A 19,936-nucleotide genomic window follows, 5' to 3' on the forward strand; every position below is an offset into this window, starting at 1 on the left:
GGATGGAAATTTCCACCAGGAAGACGCACGGCACATGAGCACAGGTCTGTCACCCAGGGAGGTTTATCTCCTACAATGTAAAGCATGCACAAAGGCAAGGGCGGGGAGGCTGAGAAAAGGGAGCAGACCCCGCTGTCTGCATCCTTGGAGGGACTGTTAGAGAAGAGGACGCAGAACCTCCTACCCCCACCCCAGAGAGTGCCATGGAGGGAATGAAGGGTTTACGGCAGACAAAAATCTGGCCATAGCTTGCACCAGTCGGGGGGGGGGGGGGGGTCGTATCTTACTTTTCTAAAGCTGCAGTCTATAAATTTGGTTTTTGAAATATATTGAAAGAGATGGACAGGCCCAATGTCGAGTATCGTGCAAGCATCATAAATAAAACATTTCTTTCTAATCCTTGGAACTTTGCTTGATGCATTTTAAAAGATCTGTATTTTGAAATCCCTGAGCTATAGATTCACAAGAAAATGGAATTTCACTACGATGCTCTACACATATATGGGCCTGTGTGTTTTTCTACAGTGCAGATACGTTCTTTAAAAAGGAATTATTCACAGTCTGCCTCACAAATAATCAGCTCTGGCGTCTCTGCTCTGAAGATTGTCAAAATTGTGGATTGTCTGAATAGTTCATCTAAGGCCTTCTATTCCATCCATGACCCAGGTTCCTCTTTGCAAAAATAAAAAAATAAAAATAAAGTGTGCTGAAGAAATGTACTGCAAGCTTCATGCTAATTTCAGGGGAGAAAGTTGTCAAGGAAAATCCTGCTGTTAAAAAAAGCAAAAACCTGGCTGGGAAGGTGGCTCAGTGGTAGAGTGCTTGCCTTGTATGCATGAGGCCCTGCGTTTGATTCTGTGTAAGCAGAAAAACCTGGAATTGGCGCTGTGGCTCAAGTGGTAGAGAGCTAGCCTTGAGCTGAAGAGCTGAGGGACAGCACCCAAGCCTCCACGACCAACAAAAACAAAACCAACCCCCCCCCCCCCAAAAAAAAAAAACTACCATGGAAGCTAGGTATGGTGGAGCCCATGCTTGTAATCCCAGCACTTGGGAGGCTGAGGCAGGAGGATTGTGAATTTGAGGTTATATAGAAAGAACCTATCTCAAAACAACAATAACAACAAACAAATACCTACCCTGGCATCCTGAAGTCCAATTCGAGTGTTCTTTGGCCATGCACAGCTGTGGCAGCCGTGGCAGTAGCCCCATCCTGCCGGCACCCGAGGCTCTGGGTGAGTGCATGGCTTTCTCCCTCGTTCAAATGCTGAGAATGCCTGAGGCGATCATCTTTATTACAGCAATCCTGGCTCCCATCTCCAGATCCTTTGTGCCGAGAGTTTGGGACAATCAATTCCCAAAGTTCTCTCCACACTACCACAGTGTTTCATCCATATTTTATGAATTCTTACAAATCCAGCCAATTTCCTTGACCAAGACTAAATTAATTGACCTGGATTGAATGTTAGCTATCAAGTGGGCCCAAAGGATCATTTTTCTCAATGTCTGCCTTCAGAGAAAGAAAAAAAAAAAAAAAAACAACCCAGATGGAACCAGGTTCCTGCTGGTTCGTGGGGCCTGCAGCTGGGTGTCGAGATTAGAACCGTGGTCCAAGGGCCCTGTGTCCAGTTCTCTGTGCATAAGCGGTGGGCAGCCCAGCTGTGGGGTTGATGCCAGTGTGGTTGCTGGCACCATCCCTCTCTTTTCCTGTTCTCTTTTTGAAGACAAGGTCTTGCTGTGTTGCCCAGGCTGTCTGGAACTTTCCATCCTCCTGCCTTAGCCTCCCCAGTGCGGGATTACAGGTGGACTCAGCTTACTACTATTTTTAAGAGTAATCCCAGTAAGGCAGTTATCTTGAATGCAGAGCAAGATGTCTGCCCAGTCATTCCGTGTTTTTGGAAATGGAAATCTGAATACTGTGGGCAGAGGAGAGCGGCGCTGTGGGCAGAGAGAGGGGCCGGCCTCCCTGGGATTGATTCCCCCCAGTCTCCCTGACCCCCTCCCCTCCCCTCGGGTCTTTTGGATCTGTGCTCCTGTGTACACACTGAGTGTCATGGCTGCACTTGCTACTCGTCCTCCCTCCCCTTGGCCACACCCTCTTCCCCGTCTTCATCGAGCTCAACTATTGGTTAATTGTTCAAAGGAAATTGTGGCGTGGGAGCCCACCCTTTGCACTCCACCCTTTGGTTGGTTTCATCGTATGTGCGCGTGGCCCTGTGCATTTCTGTATATGTTTATATTTTAGGTCTAACTCCTACCTAGGAGAGAAAACATGTACCCTTTGTCTCTCTAGCCTGACTTGGTTCACTCAGCATAATTTTTTCAAAATCCATCTATTTCTCTGCAAATGATACAACATTATTTCCTGGTGGATGAGTAAAACTCCATTGTACATGTACACACATGCATATATACACATATATGCATGAATACATACACTCGTGTATCTGTAAATCTCACGTGTTCTCGATCCGCTCCTGTTGTAGGGCACCTGGGCTCTTTCCGTACTTGGCTGTGGTGAATAGTGCGGCAATGAGTGTGGCTTTTCTGTTGGATATGACATTTGAATTATATTTGTCCTGTACCATAGCCTTCCTTTTCATTTTATTAATCCTTTCCATTGCTGTGTAGTGTCTTTAAGTTGGATGTAATTCTGAGCTGGGTTTAATGTGTGGTGTAAGACTTTACCACTTGAGCCACAGCTCCATTTCAGGCTTTGTGGTGGTTAAATGGAGATAAGGGTCTCCTGGACTTCTTTTGCCCAGGCTGGCTTCTAACTGTTTGTCCTCAGATCTCAGCCTCCTGAGTGGCTTGCTTGGCTTACAGGCATAAGCTGCTGAGCCTGGCACTCAGTGGTGCTTTTTGTCCAGTCCTTGTCTGTGTTAGTTGACTCACGATCTCTGCAAAACCCTGCTGAGACCTAACTCTGAGCCATACCCATCATGTTAGATGGCAAAGGGCACATTGTAAATGTGGCCGGGAGGTTCCTATGAACCCGGTGTGACCACAAGAGTCCTTACTGGGGGAGACTGGAAGCAAGGAAGGAAGGAGATGTGGCATAGTGTGCTGGCTTTGAAGGAGGAGGAAGAGCCCAGAGAAGCTTCTGGAAGGTGGAGTGGTGAAGCATAGATTCTGTGTCACAGCCTTCAGATAGAGCTGCCCTCCCAGTGCTTTGACCGTAGCTCCTTGAGCTTGACTTCTGGAGTGGAGAGGGTGAACCTGGTGGGCTTCGGCCCCAGGCATGAGGAACCTGGTTGCAGCAGAGTCAGGAGCTGGAGTCGCTCACACCTGCATCCCAGCAGGCTCCGGTGGAGAACAGCACTGTCCTGGAGGGCATGCATGCACTTCCAGAGTGGGAACCCAAAGCGAAGCCATTTTGATCTGTTCAGGCCACCGTCACAGCAAACAGCCAACTGTGAGGCAAGAGCGTGGTTCTGGAGGTGGAGTCTGAGTTCAGGGCATCTGCAGGCAGTGTCTGGGGAACTCTCTCTTCCTGGTTCGAGGGTCACCACACGCAGTGCCCGGCCTCTCCTCTGGGCAGGCAGGGGAGCGGCGGCATGGGAACTGTCGTGTCTCCTCTGCCTCCCGCATCTCCTTTTCATTTTAAAGTGCTAATTAGAATGTTTGACTACTTTCCACAATAATAAATACACTCTATGGGTCATGCACAGTCTTAAATGATGAAATTAAATGATATTTTTGAAAAGCAGCTGGATTTCATAAATATTTTCAGAGCTGTAGACTATAATTTCTGTGAGCAGCTCATTGGGTGTTTTGATGTAGTCTTTGCAGAGTGAAATGCATAACTCAGTAAATTCAGAAAAGATCCGACTTTAAAAAATCGTAATCTGCCGGGTGTCGGTGGCTCATGCCTGTCCTAGCTACTCAGGAGGCTGAGATCTGAGGGCTGAGGTTCAAAGTCCGAGTAGGAAAGTCCATTAGACTCTTATCTCTATTAAACTACTCAGAAAAAGCCAGAAGTGGTGCTGTGGTTCAAGTGGTAGAACACTAGACTTGAGCACAAAGAAGCTCAGGGAAAGTGTCCAGGCCGAGTTCAAGCCCCAGGCTGGGGGAGAAGGTAATCCTTCCTTCCTTCCTTCTTTCCTTCTTTCCTTCCTATATTCCCTCCCCCCCCAACCTCCTTCCCTCCTTCCCCCCTTTGCTTTCTGTTTCTGTCTTGAGACAGGATCTGTGTAAAGAGATCTTTATGTGGTTGTGAGCTCACAGTTCTGTCTCTCCTCCTCGGTGCTGGGGTTATGGATCTACACCGACACACCCAGCTGGGACAGTTGATGGTGGTGATGTTTTTTGTGCTCCTGCGTTAGAAGCCAGGCCTTGGCCCTGCAGGGTGAGTGCTCTACCTCTGAGCTTCATGGCCACTCCTGAATCCCAGATGCTGGGGCATCCACATAGTCTGGAGGGGGTCAGGATCTTGTCCTGAGCTCGAGTTTCTTTCCACTCCCTCAAGTAGGTGGAGAAGTTTGGCCTGAAGCTTTGATTTTAGCTTCCAGCTTCACGCTTTACTCCAGCCCTGTTCTGGGAGTTGCCTGGAGTCCCGCGCGCGCTGTGTATGAGCTGTGTGTGCTTCCCCAGGAGTCTGCTGGAGGCCCTTGTAATGGGTGTGAGCTGCGTGTCCCGTGTATGTGAGGCATGAGCTGCCTGTGCCGCGTGTGCCTCTCCGGGGGTCTGCCGGGCCGCAGTCCTGTCCATGTGCCGGCATGACTGGGGGTCCCGGGCTTCCGAGGGCATCTCAAGGTCATGTCACAGGAGCCCACGTGTGCTGGGAAGAACACTGGGACCCGGAGCCTGGGTTGTTAGGATGGTGCTGCCCAGCGGGCACCTGGCAGGTGCTTTGAAGCATCCTTCAGAGGTTGCCTTCCCGCTGCCTCCAGGGGAGCTGTGATCCCCAGACTCACATCCTCATTTGGGAAGAGGCAGAATGCCCAAGTGGTCTGCAGCCCCTCCCCCAGCGCACCCCGGCTGAGCTGAAATACTGAGGACGAGACAGGGTGGGCCCAGGGGGCGACCCTTACTTACAGCAGCACAGAGCCAGCTACTGGTGGCTCCTACCTCTAATCTCAGCTACACAGGTGGCTGAAATCTGAGGATTGAGGTTCAAAGCCAAATCAGGCAGGAAAGACTATGTGACTCTTACCTCCCATTCACCCAGAAGTGGAGCCGTGGCTCAAGTGGTAGAATGCTAGCCTTGAGCAAAAATTCTTAGGGACAGCATCCAGGCCCTGAGTTCAAGCCCCAGTTAAGTGCTCCCCCCACCCCCCAAAAAACCCAGTAAACTAAAGCTACCATATAATGAGGGGACTCTTCAGTTAAGACGCATCTGGCCGGAGCCCATGGCTTCAGAATGAGGTCAGAGCCCGCCCCTGTGTGCCAGGCTCTTGCAAAACTAGGCTGTGTCCACTTTCTACCCAGCTCTGCCCTCTGCTCAAGCAGGACACCGGCTGTTTATGAGGACACGCCTTTTTTAAGCCTTCAACCACTCACTGCCTCATGGCCCTTTCCCAAGGGCCTCCCGGTGTAGCCCAGGCTGGACTTGAACTCTTGGTCCCACTCTCCCGGCCTCTCGAGTGCTGGGACCAGGTGTGCGCCCCTGGGTTCTGTGGAGAGGCATTGGTTGGGTGAATGCATGAGCAGAGCTGGGGAAGAATGGGGTTCAGATGCGAATGTGATTGGACTCTGAGCCCACCTAGACACTGGGGTGCCATGGGCGAGGCCTAGGTCCAGGAGGAACCGTGGGGGTTCGTGGTGGATGGTGAGCCTTGGGAGGTGTGTTTGGTGGCATGCAGAATGGCGAGACGTTTGGTGTGAACAGCCCTGACTGGCTGTCTGTGCTAGGCTAACAAAGTCAAGTCTCCACTTGCTTTCCATTAGTGCCGTGGGGTGCGGAGGGGCGCGGAGGGGCGTGGGGTCAGGGGTGCTGGCCGCAGGCCTGCTGCACTGCCATGTGCACCTTATCAGGCCTGGTCTTGTAAAACCAATTTCCATGTGGAAATGGCTTTTCTCCCCATCCAAATTGCTTTCCACGCTGTTGAATGGGGGTGGCGGCCTCCCCTCTAACATCAGTGAACCGGCTCTCAGCTGGTGCTAAACGTGCACCCCGCTGTCCTGGGCAGGGGTGGGGGTGGGGAGGAGGAGCGAGGCTCACTCCGGATGCTGATCAGCATCCAGGCTGGAGAAAAGAGTTTCCACAGGAATGGAGAGAAGCAGCAGGGCTTTTGGGTGGTGTGGAGCCGGGGAAGGAGGGGTGTCGTCCTCCAGTGTTGGCACAGTCTTCGCCGTGGTGGTGGTGTTTTCAAAATAATGTCCTCTGATTCCTCCGCGGCCCACGCACAGGGAGAGGCTTGTGGAGAAAGAGGAGTGGGGTGTCCCAGTGCTGTCTGTCCTGGGCCGGCCTGTTCACATGCGTCGTGGTCCCCTGTCTGTGCGTGTTCTCCTTGCTACAGCCAGCATCGGCATGCGATGTATGTATGTATGTATGTATGTATTATGTGTGCACATGTGCTGGTCCTGGGGCTTGAACTCAGGGCCTGGCACTCTCTCTCTGAAAAGCTCATCACTGGAGCCACAGCTCCACTTCTGGTTTTCTGGTGGTTAATTGGAGACAAGAGTCAAATGGACTTTTCTGCCCTGGTGGGTTTAGAACCTGGATCCTCAGATCTCAGCTTGCTGAGTAGCTGGGATTACAGGCGTGAGCCACCTGCCTCCGGCTGCCAGCCTGTGGGGCTTCTGCATGGCTGGTACATTCCCACAGGTCTAGGGGGTATAGGGTACCCGACCCTCCGCCCCCCGCCCCCGCCCCTGCCCTCCCTGCCCTCCTGTGCAGACGAGGCCGAGCAGAGGGCTGCACACTGTTCCGTGCCACATTCTCCTGTCTGCACGCACAGGCCTCTCCTCAGTGGACAACCGCATTGTTCCAACACTTTGCTCTGAGTGACGGAGTCGATCCTTGTCTTCTTAGCTATTGGATGTGATTGCAGACAGCTCTCGCAGCAGGTGGGCCCAGCCACCACACAGCCCAACTATGACAAGGCACTGACCTCAACCACCCGTCACCCGCTTGCTCCCGCCTTCCCTTATTTTTTTAAATGTACTTAATTTTTTGGGTGGTGCTGGGGTTGGATTCTGCCCCCCTCCCCTCCCCCTGCAGCACCTGGCCCTCCCTTGCCCCTCCCCCACCCCTCCCCCCTCATCTTTTCTGGTTTGAGTTTGTTCTTCTGGGTCTCGGCTTTGTCCAGGCCAGCCTCACACCACAATCCTCCTATGAGGTATGAACCACCATGCCCAGCATTTTTTTGAGCTAGGGTCTTGTTAACTTTTGCTTGGGATGAACTCAAATTAAGATACTCCTCTCTCTGTTTCCCTAGTAGCAGGGATTACAAGCATCTATCACCACCCCTGGCACCCCATCTCATTTTTAAGCAAACCCCTGACATTATTCCATTGCATCTGTAGATTTTAGTATGTATCCGCACATATACGAAGACTTAAAAGTACCAATGTTGCTCTTAACAGGGATAACAATCATTCCTCAGTATGTTAAATCTGATTGTGTTTGCGTGTGCATCTGGGCTCACCTGACACACTTCTAGACTGCCCAGTGGCCCTTCAGAGCACGCTCTATAGGCTGTGTCAGCCTCGGGTGGGATTTGTCTGTTGTGTGTGCAAGTGTGAGCTGAGCGTGTGCTGGACGTGCATCATCGGCTGGAATCCCAGATCTGCCCCCCCCCCGCCCCCTCGTCCCCCATCCTGAGGATCTGCATGTCTGTTCTGCTCTGGTGAGAGTGGGTCCCAGCTTCTTCACGTCATGTGCCAGAGGCCCAGATGCAGGGCAACGGCTGTGGCTGATGGCAGGTTTGTTTCTGGGGCCAGTGCAGATATTAGCCCTGGAAATGGTTTTTTTGGAGGTGCAGGCCGATTCTGGTGGGAGCAGCATGTGGGACAAGGTGAGCCCCCCACATCCTGTTAGGGTTCCCGTCCCTGCACCCACCCAGCGGACTCCTGCCCTGCCAGGCTGTTCTGCCCACCGGACGCTCACAGCCATGGGTAGGCAAGGTCAACTAGAGAGGAAGGGTGAAATCTAGGGAACTTGACCTTGGTGACCAGAGAAGAACTGGGCTATCCACAGAGGGGCTGCTCTCCTCCCTCCCTCCCTCACCTTCTTTCCCTCTCCCTCCTTTCCTCCCTCTCCCCTCCCTTCCTCCCTCTCCCTCCTTTCTTCTCCCCTCCCTCCCTTCCTTCTCTTCTCCCTCCTTCCCTCTCTCTCACCTCTCCTCTCTTCCCTCCCCTCTGCTTCCTCCCTTCTCTTCTTTCTCTATTCCCTCTCCCCTCTCCCTCCTTCACTGTTCCCTCTCTCCCCCTCCTTCCCTCCCCCCTCTCCTCTCTTTTCTCCCCTCCTTCTCCCCTCTCCCATTTCCCTCTCCTCCTCTCTCTGTTCATTTTTGCCTCTGCTTTCTTTCTAGAGCCTGGACTTTGTTCTTCTGGCCTGCATATCCGTGCTAAATCCACAAAATGGTTATTTTTTTTTCCTCACATGATGCTTTTCCCCTGGTCTCTGATTATTAACTTTTACAGTTGAGGAACAATAAATTGACTGAAAAATTCACTGTATTGATTATAACCATTGATGCTCACGGGTAAATTCCACTCAATTAGCTGCTCTGGCTGCCCAGTGTGGCCTGCCTACTGCACCTGCTGCTTGGTGTCCCTGTCCCCCTTCACCAGGCCCGCAGTGAACAGCTCCCCCCCTTCCCCCTCCCTCTCCCTCCTTCCCTTCATCCCCTTTCTTTCTACCCACCCCTCCCTCCCTCACCAGCCCCCCTCTCCCCATCTGTCTGCAGGGCTGGCCCTGAGCTCTAGCCCTGGTCATTTGCATAGAGACTGCCTCTTCCTGCCCTCATACATATTCAAATAAACTCCGAGCCCCTCAGCCCTGCCAGGGGTGGCCTCCTGTCTGTCCTGGATGGGTTTGCACATCAATTTCTGCTCTCATTTGCCTTGTTCTCTGACTGTGGGGGAAATTTCTGTGTGCCCCAGCCTACATGGCATGATAAAATCAACTTGGTTTCATCACCAGGCGTAGAATCTGTGGGCAGAGCAGCTCAGCTCTGGTTCTGCTCCCATAGGGCGGGTGTTTAGACCGGGTCTTGCTGTGCTGTCCAGGCTGGCCTTCAACTTACGGTCCTCTTGCATCTGTCTCTTGAATGGCAGGATTGCAGGCATGCACCACCATGCTGCTCTTGTTCTTAAAGACTTGGATAGGCCTCAACTTCCTGGCTGCCTTGTGCCTGCCTAGTTTAACACAAAAAGGGTTATGGTGTTCATGATTTGTAATGGTATAATGTCTGTAAGGTTTGGGGAAAGGAGACCACCATGTGGTTCTGAAAGAAGAGAGTTTATGGGAGGGGAGGGGGAAGCAAACTGCTGGCCCACATGAGATGGAGGTATGCAGGGGGAGAGTGGAAGGGGGGAACATTATATAGGGAGAGGGCAGGAGGAAGCATTGCCACAACGATGCAGACCTGATCTCAGAGCCTAGGAACCTCTCACAGTCAGAGGAGGTGAGACGGGGCAGGTGAGGGCATGATCCCAGGGGAAGAGGAAGTGACCTCAGAGCCCAGGAACCTCTCATGATCTGAGGAGGCAAGACAGGGTGGGTGAGGACATGACCCCACAGGAAAAGGAAGTGACCTCAGAGCCTGGGGGACCGCCCACCACCCCCAGGTGTGCCAGTTACCTGGGTTACAGGTACTGGGCTGGTACTTCTAGGGAGAGGGTTATGTGTGTGCACAGAGGGAGACCAAAGGGAAGGGGCCATTTCTCTTGGGCAGACCTAACATTCCAGCGTTTTGATAGTTATAGAGGGGCATTGATTCTCTGGCTGCTTCCTGCTGGCAAGGGGCATCAACGTTAGAGGTAGAAGGTGGAGATGTCGTGGGCTCTGGGAGGAGGCAGCAGCAAGAATTCCTTGGTGGCAAACACGCGTATGTGTCCTTGGATGAAATCTGAAAGTCTTACGAACAATTAGAAAAAGGAAAACCATTATTGGAGGGCACACAAACAGCAGAAGGATTCATGGAGGAAAAGAAAATTTGGATGACTTGGCTAGTTCCTGTCTCCTGTGTTCCAAGTGGCTCTGGAGTTGGTGGATCATGTCTCTGACTTCCTAAGAATAACCAGTCAGAAGCTAGGGCTAGATTGGAGTGGTTAAGGAATGGTTGGGAGGTCTTAATCATTCCCTGTAACTGGACTATGGAGTATGGTTGGAGACCCAGGAAGGAACAGAGGCAAGCTGTCCTGAGTCATTATATAAGTTCCTGTCCAGTTAGAAGAAAGACAAGTATGAAGATTAGCTAGGCAGGCTTAGTAACTATTTTTTTTTTTTTTACCTCCTTGCTCCTTGTTTTGAAAGGAGAGGCATAGAATGACTCCATTTAGGATCTGACATGCTATTCCCTCTTCTCTCCATGATCTCTTGTCACCAGGACTAGCTTTGTCCTGGGGGTCTAGGTACTCATTGCTGGGATGGCATGTCCCAGATGACTGATGGCACATCCCACATTGGAGGGGCAGAGGGACAGATGAGTGACTTTTTTGCCATCAAACCCTTTTTATTCTCAATTGAAGCAACAAGGAGATCAATAGAAATAATTTTTAAGCAGGGCTCACCTGGAACTCGTTAAGAAAAGAAGTTAAATATGACCAATAAAAACTTGTAAGAGTTGTTGATCTCTCTGTGGGTCTGACTAAATGCTGCAGAGGGTAAAATCTGTAATGACAAAACTCAATACTGGAAATGATGAGAGTTTTGAAACAGCAACTGATTAACAATCTAGTTAATTTTTAACTGATGTAGCATTTTGGGATACTAATTAAGATCGAAACCATTGTCAGCTCTGTATCCAAGTTGGCTTACAGGCATTAGAAGCATTTGTTTGCACCCAAATCCGATGAGCTTTGCGGCTTGACGTTTAAACTGCCCAATCTTTCTTTTGGCCTGCAGAGCCAGTTAAGTCTTGGTTACCTTAGAGCTGCATGTGGTTTGAGTTTAAAATGACTTGAATTTTCTTTTGGCCTGTGGAGCCAGTTAAGTCTTGGTTACCTTAGAAAAACTTTAAAACAGTTTTGGTAAAGAGACACATTAGCATACAAATTGACCTTTGAACACTTGCTAGAAGAGTGGGGATTGCATGAAAACCCACCACGTGGCCATGATGGTGAGTTTTTGGACAAGCCATAGTAGTAAGGAAACTTGGCAGAACTTTATTGAGTGAGTAAGTAAGCAAGCAAGCGGACAAGTAGACAAACAGCAGACAGACAAGCAGAAAGGCACACCCTAATTGAGTGTGGGTGCTCTAGAGGGTGGGGCAGGTTTAGCTAAGAGAATTCAAGCCCAGGATGGCTAGGCTTCAAGAGGGAACCTAGAAGGAGTCCCCAGGACCTGGCCTGCAGCTCATTCTCAAGGGCACAAGCAGAGTGCGGGAGGGAGGAGAGGGGGAAGGGAGAGACAGGGAGAGAGTACATTGAACTGCTACAAGACAAGGACAGTTACTTTTCTGGAGGAGATGGCTGGGAAGCTCTTGCCTCAGACAGAGGGAAGGACAAGCAAGGAGAATAAAGAAAGCCTGGACATAGAGAACCTCTGGCCACTCACCCTTGCGTTGGCTGAAACTGTTTTAGGCTGTATGGAGTCCTTCAGTGGGAGGGCATCTAGGGAGTATAATAAGAAACTTGAGTTAGGGAGGGGGTCTGGTGAGTGCAGAGGAAGAAGCATCAGGTAGAAGGCGGCCTTATCCACCCGAAGTCTCTCCAGCTGAGTCGAATTCTCGATTCAGGTGTCCCTGAAAGGAGACTTGATAAAAAAGAGGCGCGCGCGCGTGCGTGTGTGTGTGTGTGTGTGTGTGTGTCCCTCTGGCGTGGTACCACATCAAATACATAGCCAGCAATGGCAAAGGCAAGAAATCTAGGGTGGGGTGCATTTGGCTTTCAGCAGTTTGGGTCTGAGGAAGGGCAACCAGGAAGCAAACTGACCCTTAGAGTGGCAGGGGCGGGGAAGGGGTGTCCAGCGATTCCTGACACTGTCCCCTCTTGGGACCCTATGTAAGGTTTGGGAAAGGAGACCACTATGTGGTTCAGGGAGAGAAGAGTTTATCCAGGAGAGAGAAAACTGCTGGCTGCAAGAGATGGAGGTGTGTGTGTGTGTGTGTGTGTGTGTGTGTGTGTGTGTGTGTGTGTGTGTGTGTGTGTGTGTGTGTAGTGGGAGAGGGGGAGGAGACTGATTCTCTAGGGAGAGGGTAGGAGGAGGCATGGCCTCAGAGGATCTGACCTCAGAACCAGGGAACCTCTTATGGCCCAAGGAGGTGTGATGGGGCGGGCGAGGACTTGACCTTAGAGGAAGAGGAAGTGACCCCGGATCCCGGGAACCTCTCACAGTCTGAGGAGGCATGGCAGGGCCCCAGAGAAAGAGGAAGTGACCTGGGAGCCTGGGGGACTGCTCACTCCCCCCAGTGTGCCAGTTACCTGGCTACAGACTCTGGGTGGGGACATCTAGGGAGGGCCAGGGGAGCATGGCCGGAGAACAAAGGGAAGGGGCCATGTACCCTCGCAGATCTAACAATGTCACCCCCTGATGTGTTCCTGGAGTGTTCTTTCTTCAGAAGAGCAGCCAGGGAAAGACTTGGGCTTCATTTTGCAACTGAAGATGTGACTTTGGCCCCAAGGTGATGCAAGGGCCAGGATCATGAGTTGTGCAGTCGCTCAGGCTCAGGGAGGAGCCAGCCTGATGCAGTGATCACGAGCACTGGGCCTTTCCCTTCCCTGCCTCCATTCCCAGTCTTCCTTCCCTGCCTCCACTGCACAGCCTCCCTTCCCTGCCTCACTGTAAGCCTCCAGTGCACAGCCTTCCTTCTTTGCCTCCAGTCACAGCCTCTCTTCCCTGCCTCCACTCCACAGCCTCCTTTCCCTGCCTCCATGTGCACAGCCTCCAGTCCATGGCCTCGAGTGCCCAGCCTCCCTTCCCCCTCACCCCCTGCTCTGTCCCCTCACCCCAGCCCCCCTGACTTTGACTCTCAGCCCGTCCCTGCTCTGAAGTCTTAGTCCACCTCCAGGGTTTTTCACGGTGAATTTCTGCTCTCCTTAACTCCAGAGAGTCTTTCATTCCCTCTGAGTAAATCTTCAGTTCTTTAAGCTTTCTTAAGCTTTCTAAAATCCTTTGCTGAAAAAAGACTTCTGATAACAGAAGCATGGATGCAGGACCGGCCTCAGGGCCAGGGTCCCTCCCTTGGGGACCTCAGGTCTCTCAGGCCCCCCCTCCTGGGGGCCGGGGTCCCTCGCTTGGGGACCTTGGAACAGGCAGAAGCACAGTGAGTTGGCATTTAGGGCAGTGGTCCTGGAGGGCAGCTTCACCAGTCCTTTGAAACTGTGCCAGCAGACAAAGCCAGGTTGCTGAATGGAGTGTGTGATGAGGCTGCACTGTGCACGCCCTCCCTCTCCACCTCCCCTCCCCTGCCACCAGCCCTTCCTGCCCTTGGTTTGGTTCTCCTTCCTCTTCCTGTGGCCCTACCTCTGGGGCCCCTCTGAATTCTCATCTGGGGTCTCTGGCCACTCAGATCGGTTAGAGGTCCTTTAAAAACATGTATGCAGCCAGGCGCTGGTGGCTCATGCCTGTAATCCTAGCTACTCATGAGGCTGAAATCTGAGGATCATGGTTCAAAGCCGGCCTGGGCAGAAAAGTCCATGAGACTCTTATGAACCATCAGAAAACCAATAGTGGTGCTGCAGCTCAAGTGGTAGAGAGCTTGCCTTGAGCTGAAGAGCTGAGGGACAGCACCCAGAGTTTAAGCCCCAGGACCTACCAAAAAAAAAAGTATGTAAAAAAGGCATGCCTCCCCCCCCCAATAAAACCCCACAAATAGCAAAACTGAAACAAAAGGAAGGCAGCCACTCGAGAATGATCACACTAGCTTTAGTCACCTCGCTGTCAGGGTTCTTTATTTAAAAATGGATCTGGTTCTTTTTAATTTAAAATCACCAAGACCCCCCCCCCATCCCCCCCACGTGGTCTATATCAAGTGCCACTGGCCTCAGCCTCCAAAGCCAGAGTGTTCATGTGGGCCAGAGTCTACACCAAGAAGGTCCATCCACACATGCGGTGTGCACAGAACTAGACAGCAAGCAACCCATACAGTGTGTAGAGGAATGGCCATGCTTCATTAAACTTTATTTAGAAAAAGGCGGTGGCCGGAGGTGGACACACACATGCTCCACTAATTCCTGGCTTGCCTGGTGGAGGCCAGAGGGCAGAGCCTTGGCCAGCTGATCCCAGCACGCTGCATCCCGTCATGCCACGCTCTGGCTCTTTGAACTTCGCCAGCCCCGGTCCCTCTTCAGCCATGTTGTCTGTCTCCTCTCAATAAAGACCTCCAGGGCTGCGCCTTCCATTTTCTGGGCTAGGTTTTTAATAATTGTCTCGCTGAACTTCATCTCTCCAGTTTTGTGGCTTCTCTGTGATCTCTATCAACAGAACCCATCATCTTTTTCATTAACGGACCCGTCGCCTATTAAAACAAGAATAAAACTCGCATTATTCCTACGGATACACTTCAGTGGAGAATAAATGGGTTTTGTATCTTCCAGTGGAGAATTAATAGATTTTGAATCCTCAGTGGAGAATAAATGGATTTTGTGTCTAACAGGGATGGAGTTAGTAGAAATTACTGTTACTCATTACTGATTGTCCTTTGGCACTGGTGGTGACACGGACCTCAGGGCCTCGTGCTCTACCACTTGAGCAAGGCTCCAGGCCCTTTTTACCTTAAGTTTATCTCTCAGATGTGATCTCATGCATTTGTCCAGGCTGGCATCCAAACCCAATCCTCCTACCTCTGCCTCCTGAGTAGTTGGGTGGGATGGCGGGCATATGCTATGCTGCCCAGCCCCCTCAGTACTAATTTTAAGTAGCAAACTGTACTGTACGTTTCTGCGGATCTTCAAAGCTAGATTATTAGTCAACTGACACTGACTTGGGCTGGCGTCTGAACTTCAGCCGACGCGTGGGAAAGGAATCTGTCATGCTGAGAAAGGAGTCACGTGTCTCAAGAGACTGAAAAGTACACTTGAGCAAAAGACCAAGAGCAGAGCAGGCTCACGTCACCAAAGCACAAGGGGCTTCACAAAAGGCAGGATAAGCACAGGGTATCGCTGGCATCACGTTTCTGAAGGCTGGATCTGCCTCTCCTCTCTGAGTGTCCCTCGTGGGCTGCAGCCAGGAGAGGGCATGCCTACCCCCCACCCCCTGCTGGTTTTCTGGGCATAGTATCACACCTTGTGCTGCTGTTAGTAAAATGAGAAGCTCACACATCTGTGTCTCCGGCCTGCAAGACCCTCTCCTGCTGCTAAGCCTGGGGTGTGCTGGGGTCTCCTTGACCTAGAAAGACGGAGCCTCTGTCATGCTCTCTCAGCATGGCTTCCTAGACTGGTACCTTGGTTTTCTTCCTTGTCTGCTGTTCTAAAAGAAAACAAAGTTAGTGTCTACTTCAACAGACAGACTGTCTCTGTCTCCATCTCTCTGTCTGTCTCGCTCTCTCCTGGAAGCCGGGCACTGACATGTCTACGCAAACACAGGGCATTTACCCTGTGGGGGCCCACAGTTAGGACACAGAGACTGAAGCCCTATCTGTTGGCCATGGGGGGACCCCAGCTGTGGACGTGACACCATCTGCCAGCCACACAGGACCCCAGCCGTGGATGTGCCCTTATCTGGCATGTTCTCCTCTGTCCCAGCCCCAAAGCAAACTTGCAGCTGTTAGAAAGAGATCAAACCTCACTGTGTCTCAGATGGGGAGCATGAGGTTGCCCCCCCATATGGACTGGGCCATCCAGGGAGGCACAGGCTCACAGAGTTTGTGGGGAATCTGCTCTGTGTCCTGCAGGGCCCTGAAGCTGGCTTGCGTGGGGCCATGGTGACAGTGCCATGCCCTCCAGCTGGGCAGTGGCTTCCAGCTTTCTCAGGGTACTGGGACTGGCTAGGAAGACATAGGACACTTCCCAGACCCTTCGGCATGCTTTGTGACTGGGCGAAACCTGAAATGAAGACAGATGTCCCCATGGGCACGGGCTGCCACGTGTTCTTACTCAACTGATGGGGGAGGAAGGAGTCCAGGCAGCAGGTGAACGGTCAGGGAGAATCGGGGCCTCCTGTCCTCCTCTTAAAGACCTCTGGTGTCTGCCACTGCAGGGGATGGAGCGGCTTGAAGGCCAGAGGACCCAGGCAGCCAGCTCAGCTGTGGAGACCCAGCGGTCAGTTCGGGCTCTGAGGACCCCGGCGGCCAGCTCAGGTTCTTCTCACATACTGGCACATGGACACTTCTGGCTCTGCCCACCCCCCCCCCATCCACAGGCACATGTGGCCCACACACTCAGGGTTCGGTGTGCAAGAGCCCCGACAGTACTTTGCTGTAAATGTGAGACGCTGGTGCCACCAGACCCTTGCCTACTAGGTGCCTTCCGGTGTCATGGTGGAGACACATTCCGTGGGGGCCACTTCTGGGGCAGCAACTGGGCAGTGGGGAGCCAAGCATGTTCTTGTGGAGTTCGTGTCCTTGATCTGCTCTTCCAGGGATGGGAGGTTGTTCAGGTGGGAGGGAGAGCAGAAGAATCTTGGGGAGAAACACAACAAGAATGAAGACAAGAGTCTGGATCCCTGGAACACGTAAACATTACCTTGGAAAGATGGTTTCAGGGATGTGATGGAGGCTTTTGAGATGGGGGCCACTGTCGTGGGTGCACAGTGGTCCCCAAGGCCCCACAAGAGGGAGGGAGGGAAGCAGGCAGAAGAGGGACAGTAGAGCTGGAGCAGAAGGGCAGGGATGAGGCCAAGGAATGGGGAGTTGCCAGAAGCTGTCTCAGGAAAGAACACATGCCCCAGCCTAGGCTCCCTAGGGTGCCTACCCTGATGTAGCCATGGGACTCTGGACCTGTGGTCCTGACCGAGGTGGGCCGCTGGGCCTTTGGGTCCGGGTAACAGGTCCTGAGCAAGTCACTGGAGCAACGCCAGGACTTGGCGTGGATGACAGGGCCACATGGCTGGGGCTCCTGGGAGGAGTGCAGGAAGGGTTCCTGGTGGTGCCTGATGGGTTGTTTTCAACCCATGACATGGAATGCTATGCCAGGCAGTGGGCCCTGGCAGCCACCACACCTGGGCCTGTGTGGGGCGGTGGGGGGGGCAGGCAAAGCCATGGAAGGTCAGGGGAGCTTCCCTCAAGCTCTGGCCTCTGCTCCCCCTCAGCCCCTGCATGGAGTCTGGTGAGCACTGTGCAGTGGGGCTGGCAACACTGAGCTGCAAGGCCTGGAGGAAGGGACCGGAGTGGGGGTGGGGGGCTCTGCAGCTGACCTGTGGCAAGAGGTAAACCGGGTCTTTCTGGTAACAGAATGGGGTTTCTGCTGGACTGGGAGCCCAAGATGCTTCCAGCATCCTGATGCTGTCTCTGACCTGAGGTCGCTCACCGCTGTCAGTCAGGGGGGAACTAGAAGCATCAGGACCCACCGAGGTCAGGAAAGCTCTGCACCCAGCCCTGAACACAGGAGCCTGGACGCACTGCCCATCCTGTTTCTCCCCCTCGGGCAGAAACAACGGCTGCTGGGCCCCCGTCCGGTCCCACCTGCCCCTCCTCTCCCTCCACTCCCTATTTCCTGTCCTTGCATTTTTCTTTCTTTGGGCTCTCTGGCCTGCTGGGAGTCTTCGGAGGCATCGCTGTGGGTGCCTGGCTTTCTCTAGGCCATCGCCAAGTATTTTTGGGCATGAGCACAGCCGTGTGACCGCAGGACTCTGTCTTTCCTTCCAGAAATCAGGGAGGCCTTCCGTGTTCTGGACCGAGATGGGAACGGCTTCATCTCCAAGCAGGAGCTGGGCATGGCCATGCGCTCGCTGGGGTACATGCCGAGCGAGGTGGAGCTGGCCATCATCATGCAGCGCCTGGACATGGACGGTGAGCAGGGGCGGGGGACGGGGCGGGGGGGGGGATGCGGGGCAGCGGGTGGTGTGGGGTCCAGGGCTCAGCTCCTGCCTCAATCGGCCCTGGGTGGGATGGAAACTTGGAGCAGAATTTTCCACAACAGTCCTCAGAGTCCCAGCCTGCGGTAGGGATTTCAGAACTGTTAGAGAAATGGGGTGACCAAGGTGCTAGTCAGGCTGTGGAGCCATTGGCTCCTACCTGCTCCCTTCCTCCCCTCCCCTCCCCTCCCCTCCCCTCCCCTCCCCTCCCCTCCCCTCCCCTCCCCTCCCCTCCTCTCCCCTCCCCTCCCCTCCCCTCCCCTCCTCTCCTCCCTTCCCTTCCTCTCTTTCCTTTATGGCACAATGAGCTCAAGCCAGGCAAGCCCTCTACTTGAATGATGACTCAGTCCTGTTTCTTGTAACTCAATTTCCCGATGGGTCTTGCTTCTGTACCTTGGTTATCCTCAGAGGGTGCTTGTCCCACCTCTGCCCCTGAGTAGCTGGGATTACAGGCATGTCCCTTCATGCTTGGCTTCCTTAGGAAAGCCTTAAGATCCTTTCTTGCTCTGAAATTCTTTTGTGTATATGTGTGTGGGTATGTGCTAGTGCTGGGATTGAACTCAGGACCTTGCACTGTCCCACAGCTTTTGCTGGTATTCTACAACTTTTCACCATGTTACTTTTGGTTTATTGGTGGTTCATTGGAGATGAGACCCTCACAGGTTTTCCTGCTACAGCTGCCTTCAAACTGTGAGACCTCAGCCTCCCGAGTAGCCAGGATTATAGGTGTGAGCCACTGTGCCTGGGTCTTACTCTAAGAGACTTAAGATCTGTCCCAAACCAGGTGTGCACCTCTTGGCATTTCAACCCTGGCTTGGGTAAGCGCCAAGCGTGGGGCTCTCCTTTAGTAAACACAGCTCCTCCTGCTGTGCAAGCAGCTCGGATGCTCGGAGGCCAGGACCATGGTTTGGCTTGGGAGGAGCATGATGTGTGTTGGGAACTAGAAGGCAGGGCCGGCACATCTCGGGGGATGAGACTGGGCTGTGGTGGGGAGAAGGGTGTGTGGCCTGCTGACCCATGCATGGCACACTGACCTGCCCATGGCAGCCTGTGCATGGCCCGCTGACCTGCATGTGGCACACTGACCCTTGTGTGGCACACTGGCCTGAGCATGGCGCATGCTGATCCATGTATAGCATGCCGACCTGCACATGGCACGCTGACCCGTGTGTGGCCTGTTGACCCACGCGTGGCACACTGGCTTGTGCATGGCACACTGATCCATGCATGCCATGCTGACCTGTACATGGCATGAGCCTTCCTTTCCCGTTGTCTGTGGGTTTATCTGAAGGACAGCAACTCTGTGATGATGAAGGCCTCGCCAATCTGCCAAGTACAGTGGTACCGCTCCGTGCTCAGGTTATAGCAGGACGGCTCTGCAGCCTGGACTTGACCTCCCGACTCTGACAACCGTGTGTCTCTGCAGGCCAGAGTGGACTTGGCTCTTGTTAGAATTGGTTCTTTAGCTTAGAACGACAGGCGTGCACCCCTGCACTCAGCAGATAGTTGGGATGTCTTGAAAGCTTTTCTCCCCTCTGGGCTTGAATTGCTGTCTGTCCAACCTCAGCCTGACACGTAGCTGGGATTGTGGGTGTGGGTCTCCAGTGCCACGTAGCTGGGATTCCGGGTGTGGGCCTCAAGTGCCCACCTTGGTGAATGCTTTTTAGGACCCCTCTCATACTGGGGCCCTTGGAGCTGTTCTGTTAAAAAGTTAAGATCAATGGGCTGGGAAGGTGGCTCAAGTGGTAGAGTGCTAGCCTTGAGCTGAAGAGCTGAAGGACAGCGTCCAGGCCCAGAGTTCAGGCCCCACGACCGGACCCCCCCCCCCAAAAAAAGTTAAGATCGATGGGCTGGGAAGGTGGCTCAAGTGGTAGA

General features: G+C 53.0%; 1 protein-coding gene across 1 annotated transcript in view; it reads left to right on the forward strand.

Annotated features, from left to right (window-relative positions):
* Caln1 (calneuron 1) overlaps positions 1-19,936 on the forward strand; it is a 127,533-nt gene that overhangs the window by 47,154 nt on the left and 60,443 nt on the right. The window contains exon 3 of the mRNA XM_042688142.1: positions 17,853-17,996. Within this exon, the coding sequence (XP_042544076.1) occupies positions 17,853-17,996 (144 nt within the window). The remainder of the gene's footprint in view (positions 1-17,852; positions 17,997-19,936) is intronic.

The sequence above is a fragment of the Dipodomys spectabilis genome, unplaced genomic scaffold (genome assembly GCF_019054845.1).
Source record: "Dipodomys spectabilis isolate Male_0828 unplaced genomic scaffold, ASM1905484v1 ptg000112l, whole genome shotgun sequence".
Taxonomy (NCBI): domain Eukaryota; kingdom Metazoa; phylum Chordata; class Mammalia; order Rodentia; family Heteromyidae; genus Dipodomys; species Dipodomys spectabilis.